This window comes from Podarcis melisellensis, assembly GCF_964234715.1.
Source record: "Podarcis melisellensis genome assembly, chromosome: W".
NCBI classification, from domain to species: domain Eukaryota; kingdom Metazoa; phylum Chordata; class Lepidosauria; order Squamata; family Lacertidae; genus Podarcis; species Podarcis melisellensis.
Window position 1 is genome coordinate 5,989,794 of NC_138535.1, and position 14,568 is coordinate 6,004,361.

Here is a 14,568-nt window from a genome sequence, read left to right on the forward strand (position 1 = left end):
CATATATCAGATTTCCGTATGTTGGCCAACACCGCTCTGACTGCTGTGGTCATATAACTAAATAGTTCGACTGATGATTTCACAATACAGTAGCTGAAGGAGTCATTTCCAACAGCATACCGGTAGTTTTGGGGTCCAATGCAAATTTAGGGTATTTTTTTACATTTTTTCATTTTGAAATGAACTTTCCTCCAAAACTTTTTGGTCTTTTCACAGGTCCACCATAAATGGAAGAAGATTCCTTAAGGTCTATCACATTTCCAGCAATGTCCATTCATTGCATTATTCATCTTCTGTATAATTTTCAGTTATATACCATTGAAAGAACATTTTTGTACAGTCTTACCTCATGTTACGGCCGCTTCAGGTTACGTGTTTTTGGGTTGCGGACCGCAGGAATCCTGGAAGTACCGGAACGGGTTACTTCCGGGTTTCGCCACTTTCATATGCGCAGAAGCGCCAAATTGCACCGGTGCCTGTACAGACGTGGCACTTCAGGATGCGAACGCTGTGGGTTGCGGACGTGCCTCAGTCACGGGTTATGTCTGCAACCCGAGGTTCCACTGTACCAATTTTGTTTTAGGGCTTAACTTGCAGTAAATTTTATTCCTTTATTCATAATTGTTCTCATTGTTCCACTGTGAACTGCTCTTAAAATATTTGCATCCATTTTGTCATATAAGGTTTTTCTTGTTCAGGCTTGGTGTCATATTTGAGTAATAGTTTATAAATTTTACCCAAAAGGTAGAACTCTGTTATGATGGACTCAAATTCTGTCTTTTCATTGATTTAAATGTTTGCCATACAGTCTTTCTTGAATCTGTATATTAGTTGACAGTATGTAAGCAGTTTCATATTTTTTCTCCTCTTTAATGCTTTGGCATGTATTTGATCTGTTCTTGAAGATGAACCATATCTTGGTACAATATATACCGTATTTTTCGCTCTATAGGACGCACCGGACCATAGGACGCACTGAACCATAGGAGGGGGAGAACGGGGGGGGGGGGAATTCTCCCCCTATCCGCTCAGCACCTCTCCAGCGAAGCAAAGCCTGGAGAGCAAGAGGGATCGGTGTGCACCGACCCCTCTCGTTCTCCAGGCTTCAGTCAGCTATCCGCAAGCCTTCGGAGCGCAGCGGGAACTTGCGCTGTGCTCCAAAGGCTTCAGGCGGCTATCCCTGAAGCTTGGATAGCGAGAGGGGTCAGTGCGCACCGACCCCTCTCGCTCCCCAGGCTTCAGCGAAAGCAACACGTAGCCTCTGGAGCGCGGAGGGAGCGCTCCCTCTGCGCTTCGGGGGCTTCGTGCTGCTATTTCTGAAGCCAAGGAGCCTGCATTCGCTCTATAGGACGCACACACATTTCCCCTTAATTTTGGAGGGTAAAAAGTGTGCCCTATAGAGCGAAAAATACGGTAATCATATATTCTCCTATCGGCTCTAATAATAATATTGCAGTGGTGACATTAACAGTGCAGGTAAGGGCATTTTTGTGATCTTTGCAGTGCAACTCATGATTTTTGTGGTGCAGGCTGTGATTTGACAGTGAGTTTGGGTAGCCCCAGTGTGAAATGAGTGCGGATCCTTGAGGATACGTGCTTCAAAACCACGTTTTTGGGCTACAGTATGACCAGGAAGCCGTGGATCCATGATTTTTGTGGTGCAGGCTCTGCTCCTGGCTATGAAATGTGATTTGACAGTGAGTTTGGGTTGGCCCACTGGAAAATGCGTGAGGATCCATGAGGATCCGTGCATCAAAACCACGTTTTTGGGCCACAGTATGACCGTGAACCCGTGAATCCGAGTTTTTTGTTGTGCAGGCTGTGCCCCTGGACATGATGTGTGATTTGACAGTGACTTTGGGTTGGCCCAATGCAAAAAGTGTGAAGATCCATGATTCAAAACCATGTTTTTGGGCCACGGAGTGGCCAGGCAGGCGTGGATCCGAGTTTTTTGTGGTGTAGGCTGTGCCTCCGGACATGATGTGTGATTTGACAGTGAATTTGGGGTGGCCCAATGCAAAAAGCGTTAGAATCCGTGAGGATACGACCTTCGAAACCACGTTTTTGGGCCATGCCGTTGCCAGATGACCGTGGATCTGAGTTTTCTGTGGTGCAGGCTGTGCCCCTGACCATGATGTGTGATTTGACAGTGAGTTTAGGGTAGCTCAATGCAAAAAGCGTGAGGATCCATGAGGATCCGTGGTTCGAAACCAGGTTTTCGGGCCATGGATTTGCCAGGAAGTCGTGGATCCGTGAGTTTTGTGGTGCAGGCTGTGCTCCTGGCTATGATGTGTGATTTGACAGTGTGTTTGGGTTGGCCCAATGCAAAAAGCGTGAGGATCCATGAGGATCCGTGGTTCGGAAACAGGTTTTTGGGCCACGGTATGGCCAGGAAGCCGTGGATCCGTGATTTTTGTGGTGGATGCTGTGCCCATGGCCATGATGTTTGATCTGATGGTGACTTTGGGCTGATCCAGTGCAAAAATCATGAGGATCCATGAGGATGTGTGGTTCGGAACCACGTTTTGGGGGCACGGTTTCACAATGAAGCCGTGGATCCGTGATTTTTGTGGTGGATGCTGTGCCCCTGGTCATGATGTTTGATCTGATGGTGACTTTGGGCTGGTCTTGTGCAAAAATCATGAGAATCCATGAGGATCCATGCTTCGGAACTACGTTTTTGGGCCACGGTATGGCCAGGCAGGCGTGGATCCGAGTTTTTTATGGTGTAGGCTGTGCCCCTGGCCATGATATGTGAATTGACAGTGAGTTTGGGTTGGCCCAATGCAAATAGCGTGAGGATCCATGAGGATCCGTGCTTCGAAACCACATTTTTTGACCACGGTATGGCCAGGCAGGCGTGGATCCGAGTTTTTTGTGGTGTAGGCTGTGCCCCTGGCTATGATCTGTGATTTGACAGTGAGTTTGGGTTGGCCCAATGCAAAAAGCATGAGGATCCGTGCTTCGAAACCACGTTTTTGGGCCACGGTATGGCCAGGAAGCCGTGGATCCATGATTTTTGTGGTGGATGCTGTGCCCCTGGCCATGATGTTTGATCTGATGGTGACTTTGGGCTGGTCTTGTGCAAAAATCATGAGGATCCATGAGGATCCGTTTTTTTTAACCATGTTTTTGCGCCCCTGCGGCCCCACTGAAGCATCTGATCAAAGCCTGTATTCTTGACCAAGGCTTATATTTTTTGATCAAGGTTGTATCTTAAAAATTAGCTTAAATTCACAAATGTTTCTTTCGAGGCAGGAAACCAGCAGGCAGCTGGTAAGCTCTTGGGCAGAGGGCCCCTCTGGTTTATTGCGGTCATAAAAAGGCTGAGAGCAAAATGTCACTGACCCTACATATTACAGAATATAATTAAGCTGTAATAAAAGCTGCTAAATTAAGAGTTGGTAAATAGTAAGGTTTATTGTTTAACAGAAAATAATACCATTTGGCCTCTCATCAGATATAGAGCCAAAAGGTCAAAGCATCTGGCTGGCAAGAGGGGGAGTAAAGAGCCGTTTTTAAAGCTGTTCCTTGTTCCTTTTAAACTTGAGACTTTTTACTCTGCAAAGGTCTTTTCCTTTTAAAAAAAGAAATCTGAAGAATCTGTGTATCTGAAGAAGTGTGCATGCACACGAAAGCTCATACCAAGAACTGACTTAGTTGGTCTTTAAGGTGCTACTGGAAGGAATTTTTTTTCCTTTTAAAAAGTTATTTATCTTATGTTAATGTATGAAATATATTGGCTTAAATGTAATTATGCAAAGGATTTAGAAAGTAAGAAATGTTAGATTCTTATGTTAGATTCTTATTTCATAGAGACCACAGGGGCCATCGAGCCCAGCCCCCTGCCAGGCAGGAAACACCATCAGAGCACTCCTGACATATGGTTGTCAGGCCTTTGCTTAAAGACCTCCAAAAAAAGGAGATCTTTCATTTATGATGATGCTGTGTGTGAAAAGGTGAACAAAAGATCTGTTTAGATAAAAATACCCCACATCTGCTTTAGCCATCTGCTCTATTTTAGAATGAAGGGGGCAAAGGTGATCTGGTAATTAAGGTGCCTGGTCGAGGCTAATGTAAGATGTATGGCTACTTGTTTGCCATTTATAAATAGAAGAAAATATAGCTCTCTGACTCCCATAAAAGGTAATAGGAAATGGGTGTATCTTTTATGATTGGTTCTAGTAAACAGCCAATAGGAATTTCAACCAGGCTGATTGGACAGAGACAGCCAAGGGAGGAGAAAGGGGGATTTAAAAATATTGGTTTTCAGAGACATTAGAGTAGGAAAAGGAATGGAATTAATAAGAAACTTTTGGGAAATAAGGGAATGGAGTTGCTGATGGGATAATGAAACTAGAATACAAAACGGTGAGGTATGAGGAAGTCGGGGAAATAAGGTTGAGAAAATAAGTTTTGAAATTATACTTGTTGTTTTTTGTTTGTGTTTGTTTTTATTGTAGTTGTTTTGTATTTGTATGTTCTTAATGGAAAATTTAATAAATATTACTTTAAAAAAAAAAGAGAGAGGCAGGAGGGCAGGCCAGAGCTTGGTAACCATATACCACTGTGCCTCTCATTTATTTGTCCGACAAATAAATTATTATTTTAATTTCTCTATTGCTGCGTTGAATATTTCATTCCAGCTAAGCGTTAACCACAAGCAGGGTGCTACACCACGAAATAGTGGGTGCATGATTTTTTTGATGCTGTCTACAGAGTAAGACATGGTCTACAGTATCATGGTGGTTTTATTTAATTTGAATGAAAAAAATCATATGAATTCACGAGGATCCGTCTAGATCCACCTTTTACCTTTCCCCCCCCTATCTCTAACCCTAATAATAATAATCTCAGGTTTAGAGATGGGAAGGCTTGGGGAAAAACGTGGGATAATCGGAAAAAACAAGTTTTTATTAAATAATAATAATAATAATTTATTTATACACCGCCCATCTGACTGGGTTTCCCCAGCCACTCTGGGCGGCTCCCAACAGAATAATAATAATAATAATAATAATCCTATCCATAACTCGTATTCCCATCTCTAACCCTCATCCCTAGCCCTAACAACAGCAAAAACTATTATTATTATTATTATTATTATTATTATTATTATTATCTGTAAATCAACTCGACCTGATGTTGCAAGTTCCTTTCACTTCTTCTCACTTACACTTGCGCTCTGTAGGGGTCCTGCAGACTAAGGAATGTCAAGGGATCGCTATAGATTATTACTAATAATAATAAAATAAGAGTAAATCCGAAGTCACAGCCGATTTTGAGAGAAATTAAACTTTATCAGGCACAATATTCTAAACTGATAAATCAGGAAATAGAATGGAAGATTAAGTCAATGAAACAAAAAACGTATGAATCGGCAAATAAATGTGGGAAACTGCTGGCTTGGCAGTTGAAGAAGAGACAAAAGTTGAATATAGTAACAAATTTGGAAATTGAAGGAAGAAATATTCAGAACCCCGTGGAAATCAGAAAATCTTTCCAGAAATATTTCAAGAAACTATATACTCAAGGGCCGCAAAATGAGGTTGAGATTGAACAATTTTTGAAAAAAAAACAGTCTTAAAAAATTTTCACAAGAAAACAGACTACTCCTGAATAGTCAAATAACACGGCAAGAAATTGAACATGCCATTCAGAACATGAAGCTGGGCAAATCTCCAGGACCAGATGGCTTGACCTCCAAGTATTATAAGACAATGAGTGACTATTTGATTCAACCTTTGATGGAGGTCAGCAATGAAATTCTGGAGGGAAAGAAGGCGCCGGAATCGTGGAAGGAAGCTTTTATCACGTTGATACCAAAATCAGAAACTGAAAAGACACAACTGAAGAACTACCGCCCCATCTCCCTTCTAAATGTGGATTACAAAATATTTGCTGATGTTTTAGCAGACAGACTCAAAAGAGTTTTGAATGAAGTAATTCATAAGGACCAGGCCGGCTTTCTCCCAGGTAGGCACATGTTTGCAAACACAAGGAACATTATTGATATCTTGGAACTTTTGCAAACAAATATAAACACTAGAGCAGTTTTGATCTTTATAGACGCGGAGAAGGCCTTTGACAACATCTCTTGGAAATTTATGAAGGGAAATTTAAAAGAAATGGGAGCGGGGCGGGGTTTTCAAAATGGGATTGACGCAATATATTCAGAACAAAAAGCCAAATTGATAGTTAACAATGTGGTAACGGAAGAATTTAAAATTGAAAAAGGAACACGACAAGGCTGCCCGATTTCCCCTCTGTTATTTATTTCAGTTCTGGAGGTGCTCCTGAACTTGATTAGAGGTGACCGGCTGGTGCAGGGGATTCAGGTCGGAGCGAAACAATATAAACTTAAAGCTTTTGCAGATGACCTAGTATTGACATTGCAGGAGCCAGAATCTAGTACAAAAAGAGTATTACAACTGATACATGATTTTGGACAGGTCGCAGGATTTAAGTTAAATAAACAAAAAACGAAGGTGTTGGGGAAAAATATGACAGATACAGAGTCAGAACGGTTTCAGAGAGAAACAGAATTATCATTGGTAAAAAAGGTAAAGTACCTAGGGGTTAATATAACAGCTAAAAATCTGAGTCTATTTAAGGATAATTATGAAAAATGTTGGTCTGAAATTAAGAGAGACTTGGAAAGTTGGGCAAAACTGAAGCTTTCTTTGTTAGGCCGAATTGCTGCGATTAAGATGAATGTGCTGCCAAAGATGTTGTTCTTGTTTCAAACATTGCAAATTGTGGATAAAATGGAGTGTTTCCGGAAGTGGCAGAGAGATATTTCCAAATTTGTCTGGCAGGGCAAAAAGCCCAGAATCAAGTTTAAGATATTAACAGATGCAAAGGAAAGAGGGGGCTTTGCCCTGCCAGACTTAAGGTTGTACTATGAAGCCGCAGCTTTCTGCTGGCTAAAAGATTGGCTACTTCTCGAAGACACTGATGTGTTAGATTTGGAAGGTTATAACAATGCTTTTGGTTGGCATGCATATTTGTGGTATGACAAAGCTAAGATCAACAAGGCCTTTAAGAACCATATTGTCAGAAAAGCAGTGTTTAATGTCTGGACAAAATACAAAGACTTATTGGAAAATAAAACTCCAAGGTGGCTTTCACCCTTGGAAGCTAAGGCTTGGAAAAGACCCAATATGGAAGCCTATTGGCCAAAATATTGGGAACTGTTAGAAAAAGATGGGGATAATTGGAAATTGCAGAGTATGGAGAAAATGAAGGATAAAGTGCGAGACTGGTTACATTACGCTCAGATTAAGGAAATTTTTAAAAGTGACAAAAAGTTAGGATTCCAGGTGGAGAAATCGAAGTTGGAAACAGAACTGTTAGAACCTAAGACTAAGGTACTTTCAAGAATGTATAACTTGCTGTTGAAATGGAATACACAAGACGAAATGGTTAAGTCGGCTATGATAAAATGGGCACAGGATATTGGGCATAACATTATGTTTGAGGACTGGGAAAGGTTGTGGACCACTGGGTTGAACTTTACTGCATGTAATGCTTTGAAAGAAAATGTAATGAAAATGATATACAGATGGTACATGACCCCAGTTAAACTTGCCAAAATATACCATTCGTCTGACAACAAATGCTGGAAATGTAAAGAAAGTGAAGGAACATTCTTTCACCTCTGGTGGACCTGCCCTAAAGTGAAGGCCTTCTGGGAAATGATATATAATGAGTTGAAAAAGGTATTTAAGTATACCTTCACCAAGAAACCAGAGGCCTTTCTTCTGGGCATTGTCGACCAGAAGGTGTTAAAGAAAGATAGAACATTTTTTATGTATGCAACAACAGCAGCAAGGATATTACTCGCTAAGAACTGGAAAACTCAAGATCTACCCACACTGGAAGAATGGCAGATGCAACTGATGGACTATATGCAACTGGCGGAGATGACTGGCAGAATCCGAGACCTGGGAGAAGAAAGGATTGAAGAAGATTGGAAGAAATTCAAGATTTATCTACAGAAATATTGTGACTTAGTGGAATGTTAAGAAGGATGCTTGGTTATAAATAATTGGCCATCACTAAAATAGATCAGGAATTGGTGATAAGAGAGATTAAGAAAAACAAATTTGCAGGAGAATTATTTTATTGTATTTAAGTAAGTGGTTACAGATTTGGAAATAAGATGATAATTTGCTGGACAAAAATTTATTAATGATGTAAGTGGGAGCGGGAGACGTGAGGAAGTTCAAGGATATTATGAAATTTTGTCAAAACATGTTTATTATTATTGTATTCTTTTATTCAAAAACCCTAATAAATATTTATATATAAAAAAAAAGAATAAAAGACTGGGAGAATTAAGGCGCTGGTGGGGTTTATTCCTCCGTTATTTTCCCGGAAAATAACTTTCCCATCCAGAAAAGTACCCCCAAATAATGGATGCTCAGCACGTTGCAAGCTGCACCGGTTGGATTGCTGCCTGGCTCGTTTCTAGAGTCCGCGCGTGCGCACACGGGACCCTCGAAGCCGCGCAGGGCGGCCGCTTCCACTCTTAGACGCTTCCAGCGCACACTGTCACTGGAAACCTCTGAACTCTGCGCAGGCGCGCGTCGCACGTGGGGGAGTGTCTCACTCGCGGAAGAGGTGCGCGTTGCAGGGCGACCACTGAGGAGACGCCATTTCAAGGAGCCGTCTGCGCAAGAGCACATTTTTTGGCGGAGGGGCGTGCTTTGCCTTCTGCGCAAGCGGCTCCCGGCCCTATTCGCCGCCTCTCTTCTCGCCCTCGCGAAAGCGGGCCCGTCTCTGCTTCTGCGCAGGCGCAGCTGTCTTGAGTGGGCGTGCCTCTGGCGTGACGCGCCTGGCGCGCCGCCCGAGGTAATATAAAGGCCCGCTCCCGGACGCGTTTCTCGGCCTGCTGGAGCGGCGCGAGGCGAGCGAGCGGCGGGCCGCCGCCGGCGGGCCTGTCCCCGGGGTGGAAGAGGGCGAGGCCTCGACATCGCGCTCGGGTTCGTCGTTCTCACCGGCGGCGTCGCTGGCCAGCAGGATGCCGAACATCAAGCTCTTCAGCGGCTCCTCGCACCAGGACCTGTCGCAGAGGATCGCCGACCGTCTGGGCCTCGAGCTGGGCAAGGTGGTCACCAAGAAGTTCTCCAACCAGGAGACGTGGTGGGTTGCGCGGATGCGCGGCCGCCGCGGGGCAGCCTGGGAAGGGTAGTGGTTCCATGCTGGGTGCGAGGTACGTGGTGGGTTGGGCGCATGCGCGGCCGCGGGGGGATGCTGAGAAAGATACCGGTAGTTCTCCGAGGCGGCCGAGCCAATGGGTCCGCGGGCAGCGCGCGGGGCAGGCTGAGAGCTGTGGTTCCCGCAAGGGGCGTGGTGGGTTGAGCGCATGCGCGGCCACGGGACAGTCTGGGAAGGGTAGTTCTCTGAGGCGACCGAGCCAGTGGGTCTGAGGGGATTGCGCAGTTCCCCCAGGCTTGATGTAATGCTGCGTCTCCAGGGGATTGGGGGCATGTCGGCAACTGTAGTTCTCCAAGCAGGAGATTGGGGGGGGGCAGCACTTTGGGAACTGTAGTTTTCCATGAAAGAGATGGGGAGCAGCCTGGGAAGTGTAGTTTTCCATGAAGGAGACAGCAACATTCTGGGATGTATAGTTTTCTTTGGAGATGGGGGCCTGCACTCTGGAAAGTGTAGTTTTCCGTGAAAGAGATGGGACAGCACTCTGGGAACTCTAGTTTTTTGTGAAGGAGAGGGGGAGCAGTCTGCCTGCCAAAGCAACTGGGCTGTGTACGTGACTTGTGAAGAGAGAGGAATGAAACGGGGATGCAGAGGTGTAGATTGAGCAAGAATCATATCAAAATAGTTTAAACCCAGTCAACGCTATACTTTCATTGCTGACACAGATGGCTTACTCTATATTTGTTATAATTCCTCATAGCAATCCCACCTGATCACTACAGAAACTGTAGTTCTCCAAGCAGGAGATGGGACAGAACTCTGGGAACTGTAGTTTTCCACGAAAGAAACACTGAGCACCACTCTGAGAACTCTATTTTTCCATTAAGGAGATGGGCAGCACTGTGGGAATTGTAGTTTTCCGAAAGGTGGATTTGATTTAAATCCCTAGTCAGTAAGACTTGATTTAAATCATTTTTTAACAGAAAGACTCATTTTTGCTGGTAAAATCTTTCTATTGACAACCAGATGAAGGTTTTCTTTTAGGAATGATAAATTTTCAGAGTCGTTTTTACAGTTATATAAAAAATGACTGATTTGGTTCTACTCTTAGAAATACGCTGACAGATAATTATGAAATTATGGTGAGGTTTATTAAGTTAATGGTTTCCATTTGGACAACTTTTCTGCTGTGCTTGATTGGAAAGATAAAAATTACCATTGCCTTAATAACAATCTAAACAATTTATTTCACTAAAACAATAACATGATAGCATATGGATCCATGTTTGTTAACTGGTGTGATTCCACAATTTTTTTAAACAAAGACTGTTTTAGCACAAATGAAAAGCTTATTTCCTGATATATTATTATTATTATCATCCCTAATCCCTATCCCTAAGTTCTATTGCTGTCTCTAACCCTTATCTTTAACCATAACAACAACAATTATAGGCTACAACTGAACTAGTTACAAAATAATCAAAATAATAAATCCTTATTTCCCGCTCAATAGCCTTTGGACTAGAACATATCTCAAAGAGAAAATTTTTAGAAAGTGGTTTAATTTAAAAATCCAGTTTGAATCAAAAATACCCCTATAAATGGAAATATCCAGTTTAAATTGGGGGGGGGGGGAGTCTGATTTAAATTGGAAAAAAACTGATTTAATTAAATAAATAAATCTGATTTTTAAAAATAAAATAAAAAAGAATCCTTGACTCTTTCTCCCTGCAGTGTGGAGATCGGTGAGAGCGTGCGCGGCGAGGATGTCTACATCGTCCAGAGCGGCTGCGGCGAGATCAATGACCACCTGATGGAGCTGCTAATCATGATCAACGCCTGCAAGATTGCGTCTGCCAGCCGAGTGACAGCAGTCATTCCCTGCTTCCCCTACGCCCGGCAGGACAAGAAGGACAAGGTTTCTGGGGGGACGGGATTACTGGCGCACCAGGGAGGGGGTGAAGCTGCCGAGCGGACTGGGCTGAGGGCAGCCATGCCCCAGTCTTGCTAGCTAAGCTGGGTTATAAAGGTAAAGGTAAAGGACCCCTGAAAGTTAAGTCCAGTTGTGAACGACTCTGGGGTTGCAGCGTTCATCTTGCTTTACTGGCTGAGGGAGCCGACACACTTTTTCCGGGTCATATGGCCAGCATGACTAAGCCACTTCTGGTGAAACCAGAGCAGTGCACGGAAATTTCACGGAAAGGCTGGGTTATATATAGGTGGGATGAATTGGAGACCTGCCTGCTAGGCATGCTGGGAGTTGGAGTCTGGCTAGCTAGGCCTGATTGTAGCTGGGATCCTAGCTGCTAGGTAGGATGAGAGTTGGAGTCCTGCTAGCTATGCTGGGTTATAGGTGGGATCCTGCCTGCTAGGCCTGATGGGAATTGTAGCATGGCGCCCAGTTCAACGGCCCCCTTTCCATTGCAGAGCCGGGCGCCCATCTCCGCCAAGCTCATCGCCAACATGCTCTCGGTGGCCGGCGCCGACCACATCATCACCATGGACCTGCACGCCTCTCAGATCCAGGTGGCGCCTCCGGGGCTCATCTAGTCCAGCCCGCATAGCCACGTGTGAACTTTCTGAATATTATGACTATTCAACACTTATGTTAATAATGTACTTTTTAATTTTAATTATTATTGATTTTGTGAAATATTTGAGCGCTTTTTTGGAGGGGAAAAGTGAGGCTTATATTCAGGCCAATACAGTATTATTACGTTGACTATGTTACTAAGGTCTGCTTTTTATGACATTTTCCAACTGCTTTTATCAGATTAATAATAATGATGATGATGGGGAACCCCAGCCAGATGGACGGGGGTATATTATTTATTTATTTATTTATTTATTTGCTTGCTTGCTTGCTTGCTTGCTTCCTGGCCCAGGGCTTCTTTGACATCCCTGTCGACAACCTGTATGCCGAGCCGGCCGTTATGAAGTGGATCAAGGAGAACATCGCCGAGTGGAAGAACTGCACCATCGTCTCGCCGGACGCCGGGGGGGCCAAAAGGTGACCCCAGAATTTCCCAAAATTTGTCACAGGTCCCTTCCAACTCTACCATTCGGAGATTCTGCATTGAGATTCCTGCTTTGCCGGGGGATGGACTGGATGACCCCCGGGGTCCTTCCCAGCTGCTCCATCCTATTAATCTCCCATTCTAATAATAATAATAGTAATAATAATAATTAATACCTTTGCTTCTCCATATTAAGAGGGTGCCAGCAAGGCTGAATCTTTCCATAAAAATGGATTTAAATAATAAAAAGTATTTTAAATCAAGACATCTCAACCTAGAACCTCCTTCTCCCAGGGTGACTTCCATCGCCGACCACCTGAACGTCGACTTTGCCCTCATCCACAAGGAGCGCAAGAAGGCCAGCGAGGTCGACCACATGGTCCTGGTGGGCAATGTCAAGGACCGGGCGGTCATCTTGGTGGACGACATGGCCGACACCTGTGGGACCATCTGCCACGCTGCCGACAAGTGAGTCTGATTTAAGTGGTGGGGAAATCTAATTTAAAATTTAAAAAATCTGATTTAAATGCTTAAAAAATCTGATTTAAATGCTTAAAAAATCTGATTTAAATTGATAAAAAATCTTCAGATTATTATTATTTTAAAAAATCATCGATTTTTACCCACCCTGCTTGGAAGGCAACCCCTGTGGTCATCCAGCCCAACCCGCTTTCCCCCGCAGGCTCCTCTCGGCAGGTGCCACCCGAGTCTACGCCATCCTGACGCATGGTATCTTCTCCGGCCCAGCCATCTCCCGGATTAACGGCGCAGGGTTTGAGGCTGTTGTCGTCACCAACACCATCCCGCAGGAGGAGAAGATGAAGCACTGCCCCAAAATTCAGGTAGGGGGATTATTATTATTGTTATTGTTATTATCTATCTGGCATTTTCCTGATCATTCTCACATCTTCCATCAGCTTCGTCATTTATTACTATTATTAATTATTTTTATAATCTCTGGCACGTTTCTGGTCATTCTCACATCTTCCAATGTCAATTGTTTATTATTATTATTTATTATCATTATTATTTCTCTGGTCTGTCCCAGATCGTTTGGCCCCTTCCTTGTGCCAACTTGCCGCATCCCGTGACTTTTAATTTCTATTCTTTGTCTATCGTCTTGTTTTATTGTGATGGCCGAGGGCTGGCGCAAATCAAGATTCATTCATTCATTCATTCAAAGCTTGACTGGCTGGTGAAGATTCATTCATTCATTCATTCATTCGTTCGTCTTTTTTGCTATGGCCAAGGGCTGACGCAAATATTCATTCATATCGCGCACTATAACCCGGCGCCCAGTTAACCCTGCCTCTCCCTCTCTTTCCCCCCTAGGTGATTGACATCTCCATGATCCTGGCCGAGGCCATCCGCCGCACCCACAACGGCGAATCCGTCTCCTACCTGTTCAGCCACGTCCCGCTATAGTTCCTGATCCTGGCACACAAGTTCAACAGTCCTCTGTGCATGTACAGAGTGCTGAGTTGGCTTTATCCCACGATTCCCCACTTTTCGATTCAGGGCGACTGGTGGGTGGGAATTTTAGCGCGGGTCTAATTTGGGGGTCATTTTATCCACTCGTTTCTCTGGTTCTTTCCCTTCCCGAAATCACCCTTTCAGTTGGGGGCGTCTGGTGGTCGGAATTTAAAATGCGGTATTTATTGTTCATTTCCGACGGGGCGATCCAATCCCTTGGTGTTGGCGCTACAATTCCCCGCCCCTTGATTTGGGGTTTCAACGCTATGGCTCCCAGCCCCAAATCCCATTCGTTCCCCTCTTTTCTGGTATGCCATGCTTGTTTCCTTCCCCCCCAAAACCCACCATTTTTCAGGAATCAGGGCGCCAGGCGGTGGCCCTAGAATTTTCCCCGAAGCGCCCAGTGGCGCCACGACTCCCCTAAACCCCATTCATTTCATTCTGTCTCCTGTCGCCCCCCCCCCAAGTACACTTAATTTCGAACTTGGATCCAGGTACTAGAATTCCCCCTAGGCGCCCGGCGGTGCTATGACTCCCCTAAGCCCCATTCATTTCGTTCTGTCTCCTATCGCCCCCAGAATACACTTAATTTTGCACTTGAATTCCCTGCCCTCGAGTCTATTCATTTCATCCAATCTCACCTCTGATCCCCATTATTTCCCCACCCACCCACCCAATTTTTTCAGATTCTGGTCTCTGTTCCTGGGCAGCAGTGTGGGAATTCTAGCGTGTTTTAAATTAAAAAATTATATTAACCTGCGGTTAATATACCATATTTTATGCTCTATAAGACTCACTTTTTCCCTCCTAAAAAGTAAGGGGAAATGTGTGTGCGTCTTATGGAGCCAATGCAGGCTGCGCAGCTATCCCAGAACCCAGAACAGCAAGAGGGATTGCTGCTTTCACTGCACAGCGATCC

General features: G+C 44.2%; 1 protein-coding gene across 3 annotated transcripts; it reads left to right on the top strand.

Moving 5' to 3' along the window:
* Nucleotides 1-8,904: 8,904 nt before the first annotated feature.
* Nucleotides 8,905-13,989, top strand: LOC309361147 (ribose-phosphate pyrophosphokinase 1-like). Of its 3 annotated transcripts, none has more exons than XR_014164356.1 (7): nt 8,905-9,147; nt 10,894-11,077; nt 11,587-11,685; nt 12,045-12,169; nt 12,471-12,644; nt 12,816-13,018; nt 13,509-13,989. XR_014164356.1 is itself a non-coding variant. In XM_081896108.1 (7 exons), exons 1-7 carry the CDS (start codon nt 9,026-9,028, stop codon nt 13,599-13,601), a joined length of 957 nt encoding a protein of 318 aa, XP_081752234.1. In that variant the 5' UTR covers nt 8,910-9,025; the 3' UTR covers nt 13,602-13,989. The 3 variants fall into 3 exon arrangements, 2 of the variants coding, with proteins under 2 accessions (XP_081752234.1, XP_081752235.1); XM_081896108.1 differs by having other exon boundaries at nt 8,910-9,147; nt 12,859-13,018; XM_081896109.1 differs by lacking the exons at nt 8,905-9,147; nt 10,894-11,077 and having other exon boundaries at nt 11,637-11,775; nt 12,859-13,018.
* Nucleotides 13,990-14,568: the final 579 nt, after the last annotated feature.